Source organism: Callorhinchus milii, unplaced genomic scaffold (genome assembly GCF_018977255.1).
Source record: "Callorhinchus milii isolate IMCB2004 unplaced genomic scaffold, IMCB_Cmil_1.0 Scaffold5, whole genome shotgun sequence".
Lineage (NCBI taxonomy): Eukaryota > Metazoa > Chordata > Chondrichthyes > Chimaeriformes > Callorhinchidae > Callorhinchus > Callorhinchus milii.
In genome coordinates, this window is record NW_024704746.1 from 52082946 (window position 1) to 52106996 (window position 24051).

At 46.8% G+C, this 24051-nt stretch overlaps 1 protein-coding gene across 3 annotated transcripts; it reads right to left on the reverse strand.

Annotated features, from left to right (window-relative positions):
• Positions 1-123: 123 nt before the first annotated feature.
• prdm4 (PR domain containing 4) lies at positions 124-23441 on the reverse strand. 3 transcript variants are annotated; one of them, XM_007905100.2, is made up of 12 exons: positions 23257-23441; positions 21991-22060; positions 21488-21618; positions 20132-20317; positions 17548-18336; positions 16475-16624; positions 15275-15393; positions 9317-9402; positions 7143-7270; positions 4727-4993; positions 2367-2535; positions 124-1456 (listed from the first exon to the last, which is right to left on the reverse strand). In XM_007905100.2, exons 3-12 carry the CDS (start codon positions 21615-21617, stop codon positions 1147-1149), a joined length of 2334 nt encoding a protein of 777 aa, XP_007903291.1. In that variant the 5' UTR covers position 21618; positions 21991-22060; positions 23257-23441; the 3' UTR covers positions 124-1146. The 3 variants fall into 3 exon arrangements, with proteins under 3 accessions (XP_007903291.1, XP_042191520.1, XP_007903292.1); XM_042335586.1 differs by having other exon boundaries at positions 1336-1467; XM_007905101.2 differs by lacking the exon at positions 2367-2535 and having other exon boundaries at positions 1336-1456.
• Between the last annotated feature and the right edge of the window lie 610 nt (positions 23442-24051).

The window sequence follows — 24051 nt, forward strand, 5'->3', positions numbered from 1 at the left end:
GTGTTATAAACATCCATAGTTCCCAATTTCTGTTTTAACTTTTTCTGGTTTGGACATTCTTGATCACAACAACAGATTGCTGCACGTCAGATGGACAGCTGACCAAAAAAACAAAAATACTGGTTTCATCGTAAGAACCCTGGGCTTCCAATCAGCCTTTATTATGGAGAAGGGAAAGGTATATTAAGAGAATACCATATTTACAAATATTACATGGAAGTATGCAGTTTGCTGCCTAAATCCTTCCCTTTCCTTCCCACATGATTTTAAAAAAATTTAAATTTCACTTAAAATGACATAAATATCAAAGGGCCCGAGGCAGCTCCACATCAGGCCTCCTGGAGCTTCCTGTTTCTCCAACATTCCCAGAACCCAAGATCTGCATCCAGCTCTCACTCAGTCCCGTACATAACAGATTCTCCCAAGGCCCTCTGTCCTTATTGGGAACTCCCAGAGCTCCCTGACCACAGCGCAGACTCCCCCTGTAGCTCTCAATCAATGACCAGAACTCGATGACTCTGCTTTGGGTCGGTAGTCAGTAATGCACACGTCCCCTGCTCTAGTTGCTCACATTTCAGATGGAGTTAAGAAAATATGGAACGGGAATTTTACTGGGGAGATATTTACTGGGGAGATATTCAGATAAAATAAAGATACCCAGAACACGTGGAAGGGTAAGAATGTGACTGCCCTGCAGTACATGGATTGGAAATTAGTGGGAGAGGGATACACAGCATTCGTCCACTCCAATTCTTTGCTTTTACCCACATATACCCACCAGGTACCTCCCCCACACCCCAATTCCACATCCTTTATATTTGGGGAATACACACAAATATCTTGAGATATATGCACACACATGTAATACGTATTACTTGGCTTGGATTGACACTGGCCAGGCATATTCATTATGAAATTCACCAGAAATGATCAGCAGTCACTGCACCCTGCAAAATCTGCACCGGCACTTCATTGAGGGTGCTTCTCTCCCCATTTGTTAGACTCAGCACATTGCAGCAACAATATTCTGGATTTTGAGGACCTCTGATACAGTGGCATCTGCTGGTCAGTCACTTACTCTGCCAGAGAGAGAATGCTGAATGAAGATGTCCCAACACTGAACTATGTGTACTTAAACCAACGAGTCTACTGTGAGCCATCTGCTGTGGTGTATGCTCCATCATTCAGCCGGCAAACTGCATCACTCGACTGCAACAGCCCATCTTCTTCACTGTCCATCTCCTCTTCCTCTTCACCCAGTTCACGTGTGGGCAGGGATACCTTGGAGCCTTTGCAGATCTTGAGGTGTCTGGTGAGGTGGTACTTGGTGAGGAAAGCCTTGGAGCACTTCTCACAGATGAAATCCCTCCTTCCTTCGTGTGAGTTCAGGTGCTTCCTTAAGTGGGTAGAACGCCAGAAAAGCTTGTCACAATTCGGGCACTTGATCTGCCGTTCTCTGCATAAAACCAATTGAAAAGGAAGACTGCTGAATGAAATTGATGGTGTTATAATGATAATACAAAGCGACAGCCTGGCTCAGTTAGAAACAACAAACAACAACAACATTTGTATAGTGCCATTCACATCGGGTGGAAGTCCCATGGCGCTGGACAGTCCAGGATTTGCACATGAGCTGAGGGTTGGGATCAGGAGTGCTGGAGGGCAGGGAGGGTGGGGGTAGGAGGGTGGCCGAAGGTGCGTTCAAAGAGGAAGGTCCTGAGACGGGCCTTGTAGGAGGCAAGGGAGTTGGTGAGGCGAAGGGACTGTGGGATGGAGTTCCAAAGGGTGGTGGCGGAAAGGCTGAAGGTCCGACCGCTGATGGTGGGTTAGAGGGACTGAAACATGAGAAATATTGACTGTCAGCATGTCACTGGTCAATAGCCATGTAGTGCACACGAGACAGAGGGAGAATAAGCATAAAAATAATCATTGCATTTGATATAGCACTTTATCACGCCATTGAGACATCTCAAAGCGCTTCACAGAATATTGTAAAGCAGATTGATTGTGTATTTTGTGGGAAAAACTCAGCAGCCAATTGAACACAGCAGTGTCTCACAAGCAGTCGTGGAGTGAGTTACCAAATTTTTGGGATGGGGAGAGTTGGAGGGATTATTACCTCCAGAACGTCACCAATTGACTGCCAAGCAGGTTCCTACTTACTGCTAGATAAACAGGCGTGTGGAGTAAGGAAACTTGCCTTAAGGTTTTGCCTCACCCGGGAATCGAACCCAGGACCTCTCGCTTGCGAGACAATTGCGGTAACCCTTACTTTACAGGATGATTGCCGATTGCCTGAGACCTTGACACCACAGCTTGTCGATGGGATGGAGCGCGCGTGACATTGCTTCACTCGTGTGCCTTACTGTGTGTGGGTTAGTATGTGCTGCCGCAAGTCCTGCCGCCTCATGAACATCTTGTCACAATAATCGCACTTGAGGTTCTTGGCCCCCGTGTGGATGATCATGTGTGATGCCAGGTGAGCCTTCTGGGTAAAGGAGCGGTCACACATCTCGCACCGATAGTTCTTTTGACCTGTGTCAGCAACAGCACAAGTCACCCTGAGCAACAAACAAGTCACCCTAGCATCCAACAAGCACCCCCCACCTACCCACAAACACACACCAAACCCACTAGAATCAACACAATATGCATTCCCACCACCCCCGCACCACACTCCAACAACAGCAACAACAACTTACAGTTGTATAGCACCTTTCACATTGGGGGGACTGCCCAAAGCCCTACACAGTCAAGGATTTGCACCCAAGTTGGGGGTTTGGGATCAGGATGGGTGGAGGCTAGGGAAGGTGGGGGTAGGTGGGTGACTGAAAGAGCAGTCTTCAAAGTTGGAATCCAACCCCCTCCAACACCTCACCCCAACTCCATACCGCCTACGCACCCCCTAGAATATACTAACATAAGAACATAATAATCAGGAGCAGGAGTAGGCCATTCGGCCCTTCGTGCCTGCTCCGCCATTCAATAAGATCATGGCTGATCTTCTCACCTAACTCTGATTACCTGCCCTATCCCCATATCCCCTAATCCCTCTATTTTTCAAGAATCTATCAGTCTCAGCCTTGAAAATGTTCAAGGACTGAGCATCTACAGCCTTCTGGGGTAGTGAATTCTATAAGTTCACTATCCTCTGAGTGAAGAAATGTTTCCTCAACTCTGTTCTAAAAGGCTGACCCTTAATTTTAAGACTGACCCCTGGTTATAGATTCTCCTATCAGGGGAAACAGTCCCTCAGTGTCTACTTTATCAGCCCTTTAAGAATCTTATAAGTTTCAATAAGATCTCCCCTAATTCTTCTGTACTCTAGAGAATACAGCCCTAGTTTATTCCGCCTATCCTCATAGGTCAGTCCCCTCATCCCAGGAACTAACCGAGTGAATCTACGCTGCACCCCCTCTAGGGCAAGTATGTCCTTTTTTAAATAAGGAGACCAAAACTGCACACAATACTCTAGGTGCGGTCTCACCAAAGCCCTATACAGTTGCAGCAAGACTTCCCTACTCTTATATTCTAAACCTTTCGAAATGAACGCTAACATGCCGTTCGCCTTCTTAGTTGCTTGCTGCACCTGCAAACTAACTTTTTGGGACTGGTGTACAAGGACACCCAAATCCCTTTGAATACTAACACTATCTAACTTCTCCCCTTCCAGAAAATAATCTGTTCTTTTATTCTTGCTACCAAGGTGAATAATTTCACACTTGCTAACATTGAATTCCATCTGCCACCTACTTGCCCACTCCCCGAGCCTATCTATATCTTGTTGCAATCTTTTTGCATCATCCTGAGAGCTCACTCTGCTACCTAGTTTAGTATCATCCGCGAATTTAGACACATTACATTCAATGTCCTCGTCCAGATCATTGATGTAAATGGTAAATAGCTGAGGCCCAAGCACTGATCCTTGTGGCACTCCACTAGTTACATCCTGCCAATTCGAGAATGATCCGTTTATCACTACTCTGCTTTCTACCCGATAGCCACTCTTCTATCCATGTTAATATTTTCCCATTAATCCCGTGGGCCTTGATCTTGAGTAACAGCCTTTTGTGTGGCACCTTGTCAAATGCCTTCCTAAAATCCAAATATACCACATCTACTGGTTCCCCCTTATCCAACCTGCTGGATACATCCTCAAAAAATTCTAAAAGGTTAGTCAAGCAAGACTTCCCTTTTGTAACCCTTACATTTGATAAAGTGCCTTACCATGTCATCCAGACATCTCAAAGAGCTTCACAGAATATACTGTAAAGTGGAATGACTATATTTTGAAGGCAAAATTCGGCAGCCAATTGCACATAGCAGTATTCCACAAACAGTCTTGAATTGAGTGACCATTTTTTTTTAAATTAAAAAAAAACACAACCGCTGCAGGGTCCCACCCAAACTCTTTCTCCTTCGCCCCACCAAACAGCAGCAAATTCCAACGTTCCCTGTATAATAATTGCAGTTCAACAAGATGCAGTGTAAAACTGATACGTGGGCACTTCCGTTGACCACCTGCAAGGAAATTACATTTGCCAAGCACCTTTTACATCGGCAGGATGTCCCAAAATGCTGGACAATCAAAGATTTGCACCCGAGCTGGGGCTTGGATCAGGAGGGGTGGAGGGCAGAGAGGGTCTGGACAACAGTTCCCTGTGAAGTACTTGGCTAAGTTTCTGGCAATCTTATCAAATGCAGGGATTGTGACTGTCACACTCACCTGTGTGAATCTTGAGGTGTGTCCGGAGGTTGCTGGGGTCACTGAAAGCCTTGCTGCAGAAATCACATTTGTGGGGTTTCATGCCCATGTGGCCCATGACGTGGACGTTGAGCTTTGTAGAGGAGGTGAAGGCCCGCGGGCAGATGGAGCACTGCCACTTCCTCTCCCGGCTTGGCCCATGGCTGCTCAGGTGCGACTTGAGCTCGCTTAGACTCCTGCATGACTTCCCACAGTGACACACGTGCCCCTGCGGCTGCTCTGCAGCTCCTGCAACAAAATACAGTCATCATGACTCGCTCAGGCTGACCAGGATCTGGCTGGACTGGGCTGATGAATGTCAAGATAAAGCTTGGCTGGAAGGTGCTGGGCTGGGCCATGCCAAGCAATTTGGGCCATCAGGAGTTCTGAGATCACTGCCGACGAGGGTGAACCGACACTTCGCAGGTAAATATAAGAATACACCTTGCATTTGATATAGCGCCTTATCACCTTGTTGAGACATCTCAAGTGCTTCATAGGATGGATATATATATATATACTGCAAAGTAGATTGACTGTATTTTGTGAGTGAAGCTCGGCAGCCAATTGTGCACAGCAATGTCCCACAAGCAGCCCCATGGACAAATTTTATTTGGGGGATTTATTGGCCGGGATACCGGGAGAGAGAAACTCCATCTCTTTTTGAATAGTGCCATGGGATCTTTAATGTCCACCTGAACAGGCAGACCTTTGTTTAATGTCTCATCCAAAGGATGGCACCTCCAACAATGCAACAGTCCGCACTCCTGCACTGGAGTGTCAGCTTAAACAATGTGATTCTAAGTCTTGACATGAGGCTTGAATCTACAACCTTCTGAATCAGAGGCGAGAGCACTACCACTGAGCCAAGCTGACACAAAATAATAATAATAATCACTGCATCTGATGTAGCGCTTTTCACATCTTCTCGATGTCTCAAAGCACTTCACAGAATAGACTGTAAACAACAACAACAACAAGATTCCATTTATAGAGCGCCTTTCACGTCAGGAGGACGTCCCAAGGCGCTGTACAGTTGGGTCAGGACCCGAGCAGGGGGGAAATGGTCAGGGTAAGGGGAGGGAGCGAGGAGGGGGGAAATGGTCAGGGTGAGGGGAGGGAAGGGAGGGAGCGAGGAGGGGGTAGAGAGTCGAGAGGGGAGCTGAAGGCACGGTCAAAGAGAAAGGTCTTGAGACCGGCCTTGAAGGAGGAAAGGGAGGAGGCGGCGAAGGCACTGGGGGATGGAGTTCCAGAGCCTCGGCGCTGAGAGGTTGAAGGCCCGGCCACCAATGGTAGGGCAGTTGGGGCGGGGTATGTGGAGGAGACCGGAGCCAGAGGAACGGAGGGTACGGGCAGGTAGGTAGGGAGATAGTAGGTCGGAAAGGTAGGGGAGAGCAAGGCCGTGAATGGCCTTGTAGGTGAGGATGAGGATCTTGAATTCGATCCTCTGGGGGATGGGGAGCCAGTGGAGGCGAGCGAGGGTGGGAGTGATGTGGTCGCGAAGCCTGGTGCGGGACAGTACACGAGCTGCAGAGTTCTGAATGACCTGCAGCTTGTGGAGGGAGGTGCCGGGAAGGCCGGCGAGGAGAGAGATCCCGTAGTCCAGCCTTGAGGTGATAAAGGCGTGGACCAGAGTTTCAGCTGCGTGAGGGGTGAGGTAGTGCTGTAGTCTGGCGACATTCCGGAGGTGATGGAAGGCAGTGCCAGTTGTGGCGCGGATATGAGGGAGAAAGGACAGCTCAGGGTCGAACAGTACCCCGAGGTTCCTGACTGGCTTTGAGAGGTGGAGAGTGCAGCCTTGGATGCTGATGGTGTTAGCGCCTGAGGTGCGGAGGCGCTGACGTGAGCCAATCAGGAGGGCCTCAGTTTTGCGCAAGTTGAGCTGGAGAAAGTTGTCTCTCGTCCAGGACTCGATGTCGGACAGGCAGGTTGTCAGGACATCGGTGGTCGTGGAGTTGAGGGTAGAGGAGGAAAGGTAGAGTTGGGTGTCATCCGCATACATGTGGAAGTTAACCCCATGTCTGCGGATGATGCCAAGGGGGAGCATATAGAGGGTGAAAAGGAGGGGACCGAAGACAGAGCCCTGAGGGACAGTGAAGTGAATAGACTGTATATTTGTGGGTGAAAAATGTGTAGAGGGCAAGCATGCACGGGAGCTAATGTGCACAGAAGTAAGTAGGAACCCGGTTGTTAATCGATTGGTGGATTTTTTTCCGGGGTAATAATCCCTCCAATTTTTAAAAAAATAGGTCACTCAATCCATGATTGTCTGTGGGACACTGCTGTGCGCAACTGGCTGTTGTGTTTTGCTCACAAAATACAGTCAATCCACTTTACAATATCACACATACCTGACAATCCTTATCACACATTCCTGACAGTCCCAGGTGCCACTTACCAAGCTGCCTGGCATAGTCCCTGGTATAGTAAAATAGTAGCTCCTGATTTGCAGGGATCTCCCTGGAGGTGCAGAAGTAAATCTTCCCATCATGAGGATAAGCCACAAGATTCTGCTCTTCCTGAGTTCTGCTCCAACAAGAAAGAAAACTCATCAGAATCAAATGTCTTTTACCTTGCAGCAAGTCACAATAATAATCCTCGCATTTGATACAGCGCCTTATCACATCGTTCAGACGTCTCAAAGCACATTATAGAATATATCGTAAAGTGGACTGACTATTTTGAGGGCAAAACATGGCAGCCAATTGTGAACAGCAGTATCCCACAAACAGTCATAGATTGAGTGATCAAATAAAAAAAAAATCGGCGAGGTTATTACTAGAAAGCGATCCGCCAATCGATTAACAACCGGGTTCCTACTTACTGTTAAGTAAACAGAAGTGTGGAGTAAGGTAACTTGCCTAAGGTTTCGCCCCGCCCCGCCCAGCAGGATGGGACTGATAAATTGAGTCCGTGCTGCTGTTTGACATAATCGAACATTGATTTGACAATTGTGGAGTCCTGTAGCTCAGTGGTTAGAGCACTCGCTTTGCAAGTGAGAGACCTGAGTTCAATTCCAGGCAGAGGGCGAAACCTTGGGCAAGTTTCCTTACTCCACACGCCTAATAATAATCCCTCCAAAACCAAAAACAATAATAACTTGGTCATTTTCAATCTACGACTGTTTGTGGGACATTGCTGTGCGCAATTGGCTGCTGCGTTCGCCCACAAATATACAGTCAATTCACTTTACAGTGTGTTCTGTGAAGCGCTTTGGGACGTCCTCCCGACTTGAAAAGCGCTATATCAAATGCAAGGATTATTATTATTATTTTATTATTATTAAGATGTGTTCAGGGTCCCCATGGGAAGAATCTCAAATGATGTCAGTCTGGCTTAGTCGGTAGCACCCTCAACTCCATAGCGGTAGAATCTGGGTCAGGTTGTTGATTTGTGCCCCAAATTAGGACTTGAGCTCAATCTTAGCTGAAATTAGGGGTGCATTGTCAGAGGTGCTGCCCTTTGGATCAGAAGTTAAACCAAAGTCCCACCTACCTGTTCAGGTGGATGTTAAAGGTCCCTTACACTGTTCGAAAAGAGAAGGGAATTTCGCCCATTATATTGGCTAGCAATTCCCCAGATAAGATTGAGCATTCAGCACATAGTGTTTGTGGGACAATGCTTGTGTGCAAAATTGTTGCAGAAATTATATATNAAAAAATCACTACTTCACAGTAATTACAGTGAGATCTTTCAACGCAATAAGGCGCTAAAAAATGCACATTTATTCTTATTGACATGTAAGTACTACTCTGACATTTAATTGGCCGTGAGTAAACCCAGATAGTAGCACGCTCACCTCTGAATCAGAAGGTCATTGGTTCAAACCCCACACAGGGACTTGGAACTCATTTAATCTAGGCTGACATTCTCTGCAATGCTGAGTGTCTGCTCATTGTTTGAGTTGCTGGCTTTTGGATAAGACATTGGGATCTTTAATGTCCACCTTTCCAAGTGGACATTAAAGATCCCATGACATGATTCGAAAAGAGTCCATGGTTGTTTGTGGAACATTGCTATGTGCAAATTGGTTGCCACATTCACCCACAAAAACAGTGACTTCAATTTACAATTTAACCTGTGAAGTACTTTGAGACATCCTAAATATAAGGATTATTAATTATTATTTTAAATCACTCCATAGCAGTAGTATCTAAGTGTTTTTCAGTGTCAGGTTAGCCTGACCAATAACAATTACATATGAATGAATGTTACTTTTCTTAGTTTGTTTGAGCTTCCTAAAATAACTAATTTTTGCAGGGGTTTGATATTTTGTTCACCATATTGTATAATATTGTATTATAATTGTTATTATAATGCAGTAAAACTTGCATAAGTCTTATCTTTATAATCGCCTAAGTCGTACATTTACCGAGTCCCATTCAGTTTCTTATCAAAGCCATTTAGATTTCTTTACTCATACTAATCACCTCCTAACTCAGAGCACTGATCCCCCACCCTCCATTACTCCCGCACTACTGGCTGTATTGAATCATGGGAAATGTACTCTTGACCCATCATCACATACTCACTTATAAGCTGCATTGAATTGAGAATCTCTGCTCTGCTCACCTGGCTTTACGCACGAACATCATCCAGTTACACACATTCTCATCCGCCACCAGCAGCAGCGACTCCAGCACGTAGTTACCAAAAATCTGGAGTAAAGCGAGGAAAACGTACACTGAGATGCAGCACAGCATTGATCAAAAGCAGTTACAGCTCGGCTACAATGTGAGACTATCCTCCGGAGGTGGGGGGGCAAGGGATGAGAGGTTAGCACGGTCTCCTTGGAGCTGAACTGTCTCCAAAGTGACATGTCGGGCAATGGAATATTGGAACTGAGCCAGCCCCCTGTGGCAGTCTTGGAAATTTGGTTTCAGAGCATGGCGGACTCGCAGTACTCCAGGGCACTGGTGATGACTGCACAGGTCATCAGCAGCAGGACTTGGAAGGGCAGATTGAACACTAGAGGCACTTCCTGTTAACCCTGCAAGCCAAAGCCGTGATGGGTAATAATAACAACAATAATCCTTGCATTATCAGGTGAGGGTATTTGTCTTTAATTTTTTTTGATTCTACTATTAGGTTGATTTTACTATAATTTGTAAGAAGAGTAATAGAAGAATTAATAATAAATACATATATCTATAGATGTATATCAATACACATACATGTGTGACGGTAGCAAACAGGGGGAGAAAGAAACTATTAGCTGTAATTAGAAACTGTTTTCCTAACATTTTAAGAATTTGCAGAATGAGCCATCCTGGTTCTAAAAGGTCAACGTGATGGTGAGAGAAGGCATAGAACAGGCTTCAAGAAGGGTACAAGAAATCTGCATTCCATGAGAGCACCTAAGTAAAGCTGCTCAGTTTTCTGTGAACACATGCCGATCACATTAAATGTTTCTACCAGATAGAGACAGGCTCCGGCCTTGGAAGGGCGAAGCAAAATGTCATGTGTTGAAGAATAATAAGCAAGCTGCTTTGTCTCAAAAGGGTCTGCTTATCTAAAAGATATGGGTACAAGGACGTGCAAGGGTCGAGTACGTTGGGTACGTGCTAAGATGCTTGATTGGAGAAGAAGGGGGGAAGATCCCTTGATGGAAAAAGTATAACTACCCTGACTTTAGGCAAGTAAGGCAGCAGATCCAGCCAGACAAAGAGGGCAGCCGAACCACCGGAGAGAAGGTGTGCTGAAACCATCGCAACTGACTGACTGCTCCAAAACTGGTAGTATAAGTTTTATTACTTGTAGCGGAAGTATTATTTTACTAGTTTTGTATTAATAAATCTCTATTACACCTTAATTGGATTGTCGGGTCATTATTTGAACCTTGGGATCGGAAATCCCCGACAAGTGATAAGAGATTTTTTGTCATCAGCAACTAAGAAAGGCCGGGGCCAACAGATGAAATAAGCAGCGACTCAGGGAGTGGTAAGAATAAAACTCAGGGAGTTTTATGAGTGCAGACTCCGGGAAATCTGCGAGATAGAGCCTTAGGGAGCTATAAGAATAAATTCGGGAAGTTTAAGTTGAGTATAAACCAAGGAAGGTCTTCCAGACCGGACTCGGGGAGTCGTAAGCATAAAACTCAGGGAGTTTAATTTAAGAGTAGAGCTGGGGAGATCTACGTAGTAAGAGGCTCAGAGAGCCAAGGAAAGTCAGGATAAAAGTAAAACTTACCAGTGTAGGCTCAGGGAGACCTACAAGATAAAAGACTCGGGGAGTTTTTTTTAAAACAATGGACAAATCAAAAGAAACAATTATAAGGGAAATGTTTAAGAAATGGGTACAGAAATATGAGAAAGACTTGTGCAAGAATGTGGGACAGAGAGCTGACCACTTGGACATCCAGGGGTCATCAAGACATCTGAGCAAGGCTTAACATGGATCGAGGATCAGGTAGTACAAGGAGAAATAAAGACAGGGGGAAAGAATTGTAGATCGTTAATGAAGTAATGAAGTGGAGAGGATGTTTGGGGACTCAGAAAAGGATTAAAGAGCTAGAAAAAACCCTAGCAGAAAAAGAGGATGAATTAAAGGGAGAGAGAGAGACATGAAATGGAAAAGACTCTGTTAGAAAAAAAGGAGAATTAATTAAAGGGAGAAAGGGAAAGGCATGAAGTAGAAACAATCCAGTTAAAACAGACATTAGAGGAGAAAGAAAGCGAATCTAGCAATCATAAAATGGAACTATATGCTGAGAGTGAAAGAGGGAGCAAATATGAGGATAAAATCAGGAAGTTAGGGATCATGTTAGACCAGCAAACCAAAGCGGTAAACCTAGCTCAGGCAGAAAGGATTAATCACGAGGAGCGTCTCAGTATGCTAAAACAGGCAAGAGCAAAAAATAAACAATTAGAAACAGAACCCGAGGATGCGCGTGGTGCGATCCGAGAATACGTTAAGAACGAAAAGAAAAAGGATGTGATCATCGTCGGTGTCAGTTAGAAATACAAAAGCTGAAACAGAAGTTGCGAACCGATCGTGCGATGATTTGCACGGTGACAGACGGGAGTTACAGATATGAGGATGATGATGATGATGAAGTAGAAGGCGCTAGGCAGGGAGGTTTATGGCCTGGTCAATTAAGAGGATACGGACGAGGTACTTACGGAGGACGAAGAGGAAGAGGTAGTAATTGGAGCAATGCCTCTAGCGAATGCTATAAATGTGGGGGTAGAGGGCACTTTGCTCGTGATTGTCCGAGCGAGCCACAACCAGGATCTAACCAAATTGAAAATTTCCCCTATGTCACCTCTAAACCTTCTCCCACGGACCAAAAATTGGATAAATTGATTGCATTATTAACCCTCCAGCAGGCGACTGGAGGCGGTCCTCAAATCAGTAAAACCTCCAGTTCCTTACCCTTAAAAGCTACTGTAAAAACACAGGCAGGTATGGCCATGGAATCTAGACAGGATGTCCTGTGTCACATATGCAGTGTCACAAAAAGGTACTGTAGTTGGAGGAATAACTTAAATGTGAAAGAGAAATGTTAAGAAGAGCTAAACATGAATCTGAGAAGTTTAACTCAGAACGAGATGAAGCAAGAAACAAAATTGATAGAATTAAACATGAGAAAGATGAAGTGGCCAGATTTAAAGCACAAGTAGCAGCCTTAGTGGAGGAAAAAACTGAAAAAGTGCAGGAAAACAAGGGTTCACTGCAAGTTTTAAAAGACAAAACAAGACAAATTAATTCTGCAGGAAAAAGGGGCAAAGGTAAAGAGATAAACTTAAATCCAATGACAACACCACCAATACCTAAGGATTGTAAAGGTGAAACTAAGAAAGGTACTAAAGAGTCAAATTTGGAAGAAAGATTAGGACAAAGATTACTTCTGAATTTGAAAGATTACAGAAGGAGTTAAAAGCAATGAGACAACTGATTGAGCAATGTATAGATCCTTATGTCTCACCGATATGCCTCCAGACCAGACAGGGAGATGACTTATTGGCTAATCTGAAAGCCCTCAAACAGTTTAGTCTGCTTGATACTTGTGAGCAGTCAGGAAAGGTCAAAATGCTCTCAAGTAAAGAGATTAATAAAAGTTGACAGAGAGAGAGTAGGATGGGTTCATTAAAAAAAACAAGAGAAAAGAAATTTATACAGCACAGCAACTTTAAAAATCACTGACTGTAGCCACTGACTGTGAGTAGTTTAAATTCACTGACTGCTCGCACCCTGGTTTGTGTAAACAAACGGACACTGCTTCATGCTGACCAGCACAGGCTGATCAGAGGGAGTTAACCCTTTGGTTTCTACATAAAGTGAAACTGTTTTTGCAGCTGATGATCATGTCCAAGCTACAAATGAATCCCTGGTAAAGCCGGTAATGCAAGTATTTTGAGGCAGTAGCACAAATAGATTAAATTTCTATTCCCACTTCACATGATGGTCACCAACTTTACTGCAATCATATTAACCAACTAAAGTGTTTAAAGAAACGGAGATTTCACTTTATGCCTACAGATACTGACAATAGCTTGTTACACCCTACGGAGGTCTCTTTCCTTCCAGCGACTTCTTCTGGGACGACTTATATTTTGCTTACCCCCCCTCCCACAAAGCTGATCTTCACATTAAATTTCAGCTCGACTAGCTGGAGGGGGAGATGAATGGACAAGTACAACCCAATCAATCGTCTACTTCCTAACAGTGGTCAATACCTGTACAGAGGACAGGGTTTACATTGGCCTTTTGAAAATGCATATAAACTACATCACCTGCACTACCTTCATCCACCCTTTCCATTACTTCATCAAAGACTATCAGGTTTGCCAGACATGATTTGCCTTTAACAAATCCTTTATTTACCCATATTTTTCTGAGTGCAAAATGTATTTTGTCCCAGATTATCGTCTCTAGAAGTTTCTTAACTACTGATGTTTGGCAGACTGGCCTGTAGTTCCTGGATTTATTCTTCTGCCCCGCTTTTTGTACAGAAGAGTAACATTTGCTACAGGGAAATAACATCATGGGCTAAAAAATACACATAAAAGCAGCTTTTGAAAACTGAAAGAGAGTGGGCGAGACGGAGGGTTTGAGGAGTGGGTTCCAGAGGGTGAAAGGTACAGTGAAGGTTCGGACGCCAAAGGTGGGCCTGAGAGGGCTCGGGTTTGTAAAACAGAGAGGACAAGTGGAAGAGTGAAGCTGGAGAAGATAACAAATGTAAGGATGTACAATGGCATGGAGTGCTTGTGAAAGCAAGTGAGTATCTTCAAGTAACTCCGCTGGGAGACAGTGAAGCCTGGCAAGGGCGGAAGTGATGGCACCCAGTTTTCTGCGAGTAAAGATGAGAGCGCAGATTTTTGAATGAGATGGGGCTTGTGGATGGTGGAGCTGAGTAGGATGGTGAGGAGAACGTGTGAAATTTGAAGTCTGATGGCAACGAAGGCATGAATAAGAGTTTTGGTATTATTGAGGGGAGTGGGGGGTGGTCAGATAGAAATTGCCAATGTTCCAAGGATGCAGAAATGATGGTCGTGGGACTGGATGTGAGGGAAGAAAGAGAACTGAAGGTCAAACTAGAAACCAAGGTTGCACATTGATCCAGTGAGTTAGAGAGATAAGCCACAAAAGTTTAGGAAGTAGGTGGAAACTATTGCATCTAGATTCAGATTTTACACTACTTACTGAACTGCCATTCACGGCCTTGCTCCCTCCTACCTCTCCGACCTACTATCCCCCTACCTACCCGCCCGTACCCTCCGTTCCTCTGGCTCCGGTCTGCTCCACATCCCCCGCCCCAACCGCCCTACTATCGGTGGCCGGGCCTTCAGCCTCTCAGCCCCGAGGCTCTGGAACTCTATCCCCTAGTGCCTTCGCCGCCTCCTCCCTTTCCTCCTTCAAGGCTGGTCTCAAGACCTTTCTCTTTGACCGTGCCTTCAGCTCCCCTCTCGACTCTCTACCCCCTCCTCGCTCCCTCCCTTCCCTCCCCTCACCCTGACCATTTCCCCCCTGCTCGGGTCCTGACCCAACTGTACAGCGCCTTGGGACGTCCTCCCGACGTGAAAGGTGCTCAATAAATGGAATCTTGTTGTTGTTGTTGTTGCATAGTGCGAGTGAGGACCTGGATTATTAGGGTTCTGATCAACATCAACAAATTAAATTTATTCATCACCTTTTGTGTCCGGAGGACTTCCAAGGAGCTGGACAGTTGAGGGCTTGCTGCCAAGCTGGGGATTGGATTCAGGGGGAGATGGATTGGGAAAATAACCAAAGCAATGGTCAAAGACGAAGGTCTTGAAGGACGGGTTCAAGGCAAAGGGACGATGGGATGCAGTTCCAGAGGATGGTGGCAAAAAGACTGAAGGCCCAACCCCCGATGGTGGGACGGGATGGGACGTGAAGCAGGCCAGTATCTACCGAGCAGAGGGAGCAGACAGATTGATAGGGTTTTAGACAGTTACAGAGATAGGTTGGGGTAAGAGTATTAGAAGTTAATGAGCCCCACAGTGCGAGTGAGGAGCTGGATGATCAGAGAGCTGGTCAGGAGCAGGTTCCTCAACACGTTCTCACCTGCCAAACGTCAGGACTGTTCTTGTTTGACCAATCAGGAACATCAGCAGGATCACTCTGCTGTCCAATCAGTGGTCCAAAGCAGGCCCGTACAGGAATAGTTTCCTGACACCACACTCCTGCCAAATGAGAATCACTGTGAGTGAGATTGGGACATGATACACTACAAACTTACATTTATACAGCGCCTTTCACGTCAGGATGACATCCCAAAGTGTTTAACAGTACGGGCTGGGCACCCGACCTGGGGGTAGGAGCTGAGCGGCCATGGGGGGGTGGGAGCTGAGGGGCAGGATGTTGGAGCTGAGGAGCTGAGGGAGTGGGCGGGGAAGAGAAAGATAACCGTTGAAAGAGGTTGCCCTTGAAATGGACCTTGAAGGAAGTGAAAGAGGAAGTTGAGGGAGGGAGTCGGGAGAATGAGTTCCAGGGAACAGGAATTGAAAGGCTGAAAAACTGCCCGCCGATGGTGAAGCAGGTAGGGCATATGACTATCCTGGAGTGGGGAAGGGTAGAGCTGGGTCTCCCTAGAGCTGAATTGTATCCCAGGTGATGTGCTTGGCAAAGGAATGTCAGAATTGAGCCCACTTCAATGACAGTCTTGGTCATCCAGCTCCTGAGCCTGGCTAGAATTACAGGGCACTGCTGTTGACAGCATAGTCAGCCTGGCTCATTATCAAATGGGGATTCTTTTCACTCCTGTTAACCCTGCAAGCCAAAGCTCTAGCTATCTGGAAAGCTTGCCGGACAGCGGGAAAGCTTGCCGGACAGCGGGTAAGCTTGCCGGACAGCGGGTAAGCTTGCCGGACAGCGGGAAAGCTTGCCGGATAGTGATATCAAAGGGAAACTATGCAGTTTTAAGATGGTTAGACTCCATTAGTTACCTCCAATGCACACTCTGGGATCCCCAAACACTGGCTCATGCCAACATGCACCTGATACTCTCTTGAATTAGGTAAGCAAGATGTGTCCCTCCAGAGAGAGACTGCATATTCTATTTCAAAACACATAAATATCCATGTTTGGATTGGGAGCACAGAACTGTCATGGTGATGGGTTTCCGCCTGTGTTAGACATGGCTTACCAAAAAAAAAAGCAAACCCTCATCTGTCCAGCGTGTTAGGATGTCTTCCTGATGTGAAAGGCGCTGTATCAATGCAATTTGTTTTTTATGGTTGTTTAAAAGACTCCTGTGTTACTCACCCACGTCAGCTCCTGTCTCCGAGGACCGGAGGCTCAGCTGCCTGGGGATGGACATCCTCGCTCGACTCTCGACAGGAGTATCCTGAATGAAAGTGACCGCGCCGTGTTCTGGACAGTCTGAACTGTAAGCCCTGTCGCACAGTGTACACCCTGAAACACAGGAGAGAGAACTTACATTACACTGGGTCACCCGGTGAAACACTGGAAATACAAATCTAGAATGAACCAGATTAGCACAGCAGGTACCAGGCAAGTGCTGGAGGTGTCACTCTGGGCAGGCACCAGGGAGAGAGTGCACATTTCATTCCAACAATATATCTCTGTAATTTCCATTTGTAGGTGGGGTGCATGGAATTCTCATTAATAATTATTCTCATTATTGTTCATTCTGTGCCTTACTTGACTTGGGAGTATCATAGAATCATAGAATGATACAGCACAGAAGGAGGCCATTCGGCCCATCGTGTCTGTACCGGCTCTTCTACCACCTTTGCCCTCCACTCCTCCTGACTCCAGTTTGGGTGCAAACCTTTGACTGTCCAGAGCCTTGGGACGTCCTACCAATATGAAAGGCACAGTATAAATGTAATTTGTTGTTGATGTTGTAGCTAACCCATGCTCTACCTGACACGGGAGTGCCAGATTATAATAATAGCACTTGCATTTGATATAACGCCTTATCACTCGATGAGACGTCTTAAACACTTCACAGAATATATTGTAAAGTGAATCGACTGTACAATTTTGTGGGCAAAACATGACAGCCAATTGCACACAGCTGTGTCCCACAAACAGTTGTGGATTTTATTTTGAGAGATTATTACCCTTGGAAAGCAATCCGCCAATCGACAAACAACTGGGTTCCAACTTACTACTAGGTAAATAAAGGCTTGTAGAGTAAGGAAACTTGCATTAGGTTTCGTCCTGCCCAGGAATCAAACCTGGGTCCTTTCACTTGCAAGGCAAGCGTGCTAACCACTATCCTATGAGACTCCAGTTCACATTCGTATAATAGCTTTCATGTCGGGAGAACGTCCCAAGACGCTGGTCTAAGGTTTGCACCTGGCACTTACAGATTGTGAATGACTCGGAGAGGTTTTCTTTGTTGGAGCTGGAATCCTCCATCTGCAACGCCGCCGTCACGAACGAGAGGTTCTCTGAGGAGACAGCAACCTGGCTGGAGTCCACGGGGACCTCAGTAGTGATGGTGGACACGGACACTGGGTCCAGGCCGATGCCGGATCCATGAAGAGGCCCGGGATCCAGTGAAGGCAATGTGTGGGAGGACGAGAGGGCCACGGGGACAGGGTTGGCGGTCAGCGCACCCGCGTGGATGGAATCACTCAGGGGATTGTCCGAGATGTTGCTCATTGGCTCCGTTTGCATGACCACAGGTAGCTCGAGGGAGCTGGTGTGAATCGGCATGACCACCGTGCTCTGCCCCACCACTGCCTCAGCTTCCAGGTTATTTCCCACCGAGTCTACGACCATGGCTTTGTGGTTTCTTGAGCCGGATGTCAATGGCTGTGGCTCTGCAGTTACCCTCTCCATAGTCAGCTCTTCACTGATCCCCTGGGTGGCAATGGGGCTGGTTACTCTGGAAACTGTTTCCATGGAGATGTCCGTGTCCATAGGACCATCCTGGTTGCTGGTCTGACGTAGATTTTGGGAGCTGTGAGTGCTCACCTGCCTAGAGTTGATGGAGACAATGCTGGCCTCCAGGCCCACTGACCCACTGGGCTCGTAGTGGTCGTGAGGAGCTGGTGTGCTGGGCATGGGCAGAGCAGGGCTCCCGTCCACACTGATGGCACTCGGGTGGATGTACTGGGGAGGTGGTCTGTCCGCAAGGTACGATAATATGCCTGCAAGGAGCAACAGTACAACCCATTACTTGCACATGGAGAACAGCCTAATTTTATTATTCTATCCCATAATCGTTTGCACACACAAGCAGATGCGCACTCCCACTCTTACACACACACCGATGCCCACACACACCGATGCCCCCACACACAAACATCCCCCCACACATGCACACACACTCCATCTTGCACACACAAACACCTATGCCCACACCCAGAAGCATAATACCCATTCCCACTCTATTCGACCCATACACATATATATTTAACTACACAACAACAATTTACATTTATACAGTGTCTTTCATGTTGGAAGAATGTCTCGAAGTGCTTTACACAGCTGACTAGGTGCCTGAGATGTGTGTATGGGAAGTGGGGGTTTGGGGAGGGTGGGGGGGAGTTGAGAAGGATGGGAGGGTAAAGGCAACTGACAGCAAGATTGAAAAGATTGGTCTTCAGGCGAGCTTTAAAGCTGAGAAATGAGTAGCTGAGGCAAAGGCAGAGGTTCCAGAAAGTGAAGGCAGAGAGCTGTCTCAGCAGGGCAGATCCGGTAGGGGGGTGAAGCAGGCCAGGACCTGAGCAAGGAGGGTGGGGGGGGTGATAAGCTCAGAGCCTGGTGCAGGAAAGGACACGGGCTGCAGAGCTCTGGGTATCGGAGGGGACAGGTATTCCAGCAATAACAACAACAAATTACATTTGTATAGCACCTTCCATATCAGCAGGACGTCCCAAGGCGCTGGACAGTCAGGGGTCCGTACCTGAGCTGGTAGTTGGGATCAGGAGAAGTGGAGGGCGGGCAGGGTAGAGTTAGGAGACACGGTCAAAGAGGAGGGTCTTGAGTTGGATCTTGAAGGAGGCAAAAGAGGGGGGGGAGGCGGAGGGATTGTAGGATGGAGTTCCAAAGGCTGGGGGCAGAGAGACTGAAGGCCCATCCGTCAATGGTGGGGCGGGCAAGGCAGAGGACGTGAAGGAGCCTTGAGTCCACTGAGCGGAGGAAGCAGACAGATTGGTAGGGGGTTAGGAGGTCACAGAGGTAGGGAGGAGGGAGGCTATGGAGGGCTTTGAAGGTGAGGACCAGAATATTGAACTGTATCCTCTGAGTGATGGGGAGCCAGTGGAGTTGGGCGAGGTTTGGGGGGATAGGGTCGCGGAGCCTGGTGTGGGAGAGGACACAGTCTGCAGAGTTCTGGATGATCTGCAGCCTGTGGAGGGAGGAGTTGGGGAGGCCGACAAGCAGGAAATTTGCATAGTCGGATGTGGATGTGATGAATGCGTGGATAAGGGTCTCGGCGGCCTGCGGTGAGACAGTGGCAGAGTTGGGCAATGTTGCAGACGTGGGGAAAGATGGAGTCATGGCACGGATGTGGAGGATGAAGGTTAGTTGAGGGACGAACAGGAGGCCGAGGTTCCATATTGGCTCCGTGAGGTGTAGAGTGCATCCACGAAGTGTGATGCTGTCTCCCTGACCCCGTCTGCGGGTACCCTTCCAATGGAAACCCGAATGGAAGGGAGATGGCGGGAGAGGAAAGAGCGAAGCTGGGATGCAATGACTCATTCCAGGGCCTTGGAGAGGAAAGGTAGGTTGGTAATGGGGTGTTAGCTGGAGTGTAGTGATGACTCCAGAGAAGGTTTTTTGAGGATGGGGCTGATGACAGCTGTTTTTAGAGGGGTGGGAACAGTACCAGTGGAGAAGGAGAGGGGTGGGCAGGGAGGACCAGGGAGACGGGTGGGGGGGGGGGGTCGGTGGGCAGGGAGACACATTTCTGACAGTCGGTCACGAGAGGTGATCACTTACCGGGCAGTATGTGTCGGAAGTAGCTGTTCTCGAGGTGTGGGTAAGGGGGAGGAGGGAGCGGATAGTTCCGTTCAGGAATGCTGCACATCACTCCACGCTCTCCAATGCTCATCGGCAGCATCAAGGAAAGAGCGGATGGGAGAGAGCCCAAGGAGGCGCTGAGGTTCGGGATTGCGACTGGCATTCCTGCAGTTAATTAAATCAAAAATCAGAAAGAAAGAAAATCAGCAGCACACGGGTTCTCGCAAGGTGCTTCCCCATCATCCCGGGCTAAGGTTCCAGCCCATAACTCCCGAACGCATGGATCAGATTCAAGCCTATAACTCAGTGGTGTCTAACCAGGCGATCGTTACAAGGCAAAGGCAGCACTCTTGAATGATCAAAAAGATGAGGAAGGAGCATCTTGCAGCATCAACTGCATTGATCTGAAAATTATAATCCTTGCATTTGGTATAGTGCCTTTTCACGCCAGAAGGATACTTCACAGGAATTGCTGTGAAATGGAGTGAAGGTGTATTAGTAGACAGAAGTGGCAGCACATAACTCACGGCAATATCCTATAAACAGTCATGGAGTGAGTGACCAATTTTTATTTGGGGGGATTGTTGGCCAGGACACTGGGAGGGCGAAACTCCCTTCCCTTTTCAAATCGTGCCATGGAATCTTTAACGCCCACCTGAACAGGCAGACGGGACCTCAGTTTAATGTCTCATACGAAGGACGAGTCCAACTGAAAACAAAGCCAGACTCACAAATTATTTCATGCATCTCAAAATAAAAAAATACAAACTTTAAACTGTGGTAAATATCACTCCTTCCTCTTGTTGTTAGGAGTCTATGCGAGACGCCACCTAGCGGTGATCAACCGGCTGGAGTTCCGCTGCTGTAACTCATTCCTGAGGTGATATAGAGAATGTTGTTGGACTTCAGATGCCTGATGTTTGGGGTATGTCAGTGCAGGTTGTGTGTGTGCGCACTCAGATTGCAAGGTTACTGTACAGGGTGTTCACAAAGTTCTGTTACCCTCTTTTTTTCTTACAATGAATATTTTATTTTCTGTTGCAGAAGAGTCGAATGTCTGATACCAGTAACGTCCTGGTCACTCCATCCATGTTACAGAAAATGTCACACCTAACATGCCTTCAATTATCTGCCATGAAAATGATGGTGCTCACTCACACTGATCCATTGGACATCGAAATAGTTAAAAACTTGTCATGAATACAATTAAGTACTTCTAAATACAATTATCATCATTTTTCCAAATGATTCAGTTGTAAAGCATTGTAGAGAAGAAAAAAATACTGGGGATAAAAGGACTTTATGAACACCCTGTACTGGTCATGCCATTCTTACCCGGAGTAGGGAGAGGGTTGTGGGTGGGTGAGGTCAGACCCAGGTGACTGCCAGTAACAGGGAGGCTGTTGCTGACGGAGGAAGTACTGAGTGGATCCATGCCGATCGGGCTCAGGTACATCTCATTCATGCTGAAATATATATTTATATTAATAATAATCCTTGCAATTGATATCACATCGTTGATACGTCTCAAAACACTTCACAGAATATATTGTAAAGTGAATTGGCTATACATTTTGAGGGCAAAACATGGCAGCCAATTGCGCACAGCAGTTCCACAAACAGTTGTGGTTTCAGTGACCAATTTTTATTGAGGGAATATTACCATGGAAAGCGATTCGCCAATCAACCAACAAGGGTTCCAACTTACTGCTAGATAAACAGAGGCGTAATTAGATAATTAAATGCTTCTTGTTCAGGAATGATGAACCCACTGTTCACGGTCCAGCTTCAGGAAGCAAGAAGCTCAGCAGCACTTTCCAGTCAAAACAGGGATTTACCTGAAGGAGTCTCCTCGTTATTCCCAACCAGGAGGGATTCCCGAGCCGAACCACCCATCTGTCTGCAGCTCTGAGGAAGAGAACCAGCTCAGGGTGTTTGTGTAAACAGGAACATTGTAAGCACCCACCCACACAAGAGAGTGCATGTCTGCGCACACACGCCTTCCTGCTCATGCATAATAATAATCCTTGAATTTGATATGGTGTTTTGTCATGTCGTTGAGACGCCTCAAAGTGCTTCGCAGGATACACTGCAAAGTGGATTGACTGTATTTTATGGACAAAATGATTTTGTGGCCGAAATTTGGTGTATTCCACGCCTTTGTTCCACGCCATCTTGCAACTTATGAGAGGTTGCTGGCACCTGCCATCCACCCAATGAGGATTCAAACCTCCATCTGTCAGCTGTTCATTGACCTACTACAGGAGAGGCTAATTATAACACGGAAGTTGTGGATCCATAAAATCCCAACAACAGCTTGAGCCGTATTGGCCAGTCAGCTCATTCATGTCTAAAGACTGCTCCGTCAACGCTTCAAAACATCATCCATTTCATGGGAAGCCAAAGAGGCCAACTTCCCCTTCATCAGGTCATCACCTGGGCCAATAGAAAAGTGCAGCCACACCTTTTCCACTACAACATGCGCAATGCGGCGCAAGTGGCAAATGGGCTACACTCGGAGGCCCCGCTGTTGTGATTGTCTGTGTGTGTCTCGATGTGAGTCTGTCTATGTCTCTTCTATATGTGTGTGTGTTTATGAGTGTCTGTGCGTGTATGTCTCTTTGTGTCTATGAGTGTCTCTCTCTCTCTCTCTGAGAACGTGTCTATGTCTGTGTGTCTCTCTCTGTGTCTGTCTCTCTCTCTCTGTATCTGTGTATGCGTCTCTCTGTGTACCTCAAATATACCTCAACAGCACAATCAAACCCGCAATTTTCGTGGAAAACTAAGCAGACTCCCACAATTTCCCCAAAGAGCTCCGCATTTTTTTTCCAAAAATATCTGTGCTTTTCTATTGGCCCAGGTCATTACGCAGGAAATGTAATGTAATGTCACTGTAAATAACTTAGAAGTCAGCCATTTTGGCTTCGCTTTGAAGCACTGATGGAGACAGCTTGTACATTTGGATTTTTTGGATAGGTAAACGTCAGGTTTCACAGTACTTCAAAGCACTGCTGATGACTAACTGTCCTGGCATGCATGTCGGCAGGGATTGGACTCCGGGCTTCCCACTCGGCTCTGGTTAACCCTGCAAACTAAAGCCTTACCATATAGTCTTTGTTCGAGAAGCAATGGAAAGTTGACCAGTCCTCCACAATGACAAACTGGTTAAACTCTGCCATCTCCGAGCCTTGGTTCTTGTTAAGCTTGGAATCCCGTGGCATAGTGGTTAACGTGCTTGCATTGCAAGCGAGAGGACCTGGGTTTGACTCCCGTTCGGGATGATACCGCAGGCAAGTTTCCTTACTCCACACGCCTGTTTACCTAGCAGGAAGTAGAAACCCGGTTGTTAGTTGATTGGCAGATCACTTTACGGGGGAAAGAATCCCTTTAGCAGCTTGATCGCTCCGGGTGGAAGTCCCGAGAGAGGAGATCCGAGGAAGTTTGTGAGGGACGTAGGTGGAAGCTTTATCCAAGATCACAAAAAGATGGTTGAGAGCTAGGAAGAAGGGAGAGTGGTGCAGGAGAGGGAGATGAAGGAGAGGGAGATGAGGAAATGGCCTCATCCGAAATGACCTTCTCTGTGATGGTCAGATCAGAGATGTGCCTGACATAATCAGTAACTATCCAGACACAGGATTCATTCCCACCAGTCTACAACTGTGTCACTCAACTGGGACCCCCCGCAGATACAGGATGCATCGTCACAAAACCAGAACAGGGTTTCTAACAGATCCAGGCACCGAAACCCTGCGTCTGTAGGTGACAATGCCTCCTGTATCAGCCAGTGCCGAACCTTTGCCCACAAAACGCAGTCAATTCGCTTTGTAGTATATCCTGTGAAGCGTTTTGAGATGTCTCAGCGACGCGATAAGGTGCTGTATTGAATGCAAGAATTGCTG

Coding starts and splice junctions, on each gene's coding strand:
- prdm4 (XM_007905100.2), bottom strand. CDS start 21,617: ATGAATGAGATGTACCTGAGCCCGATCGGCATGGATCCACTCAGTACT. Junction 20,318..21,487: donor CAACCCTCTCCCTACTCCGG/GTAAGAATGGCA, acceptor AATTAACTGCAG/GAATGCCAGTCGCAATCCCG. Junction 16,625..17,547: donor CTCCGAGTCATTCACAATCT/GTAAGTGCCAGG, acceptor CCTGTGTTTCAG/GGTGTACACTGTGCGACAGG.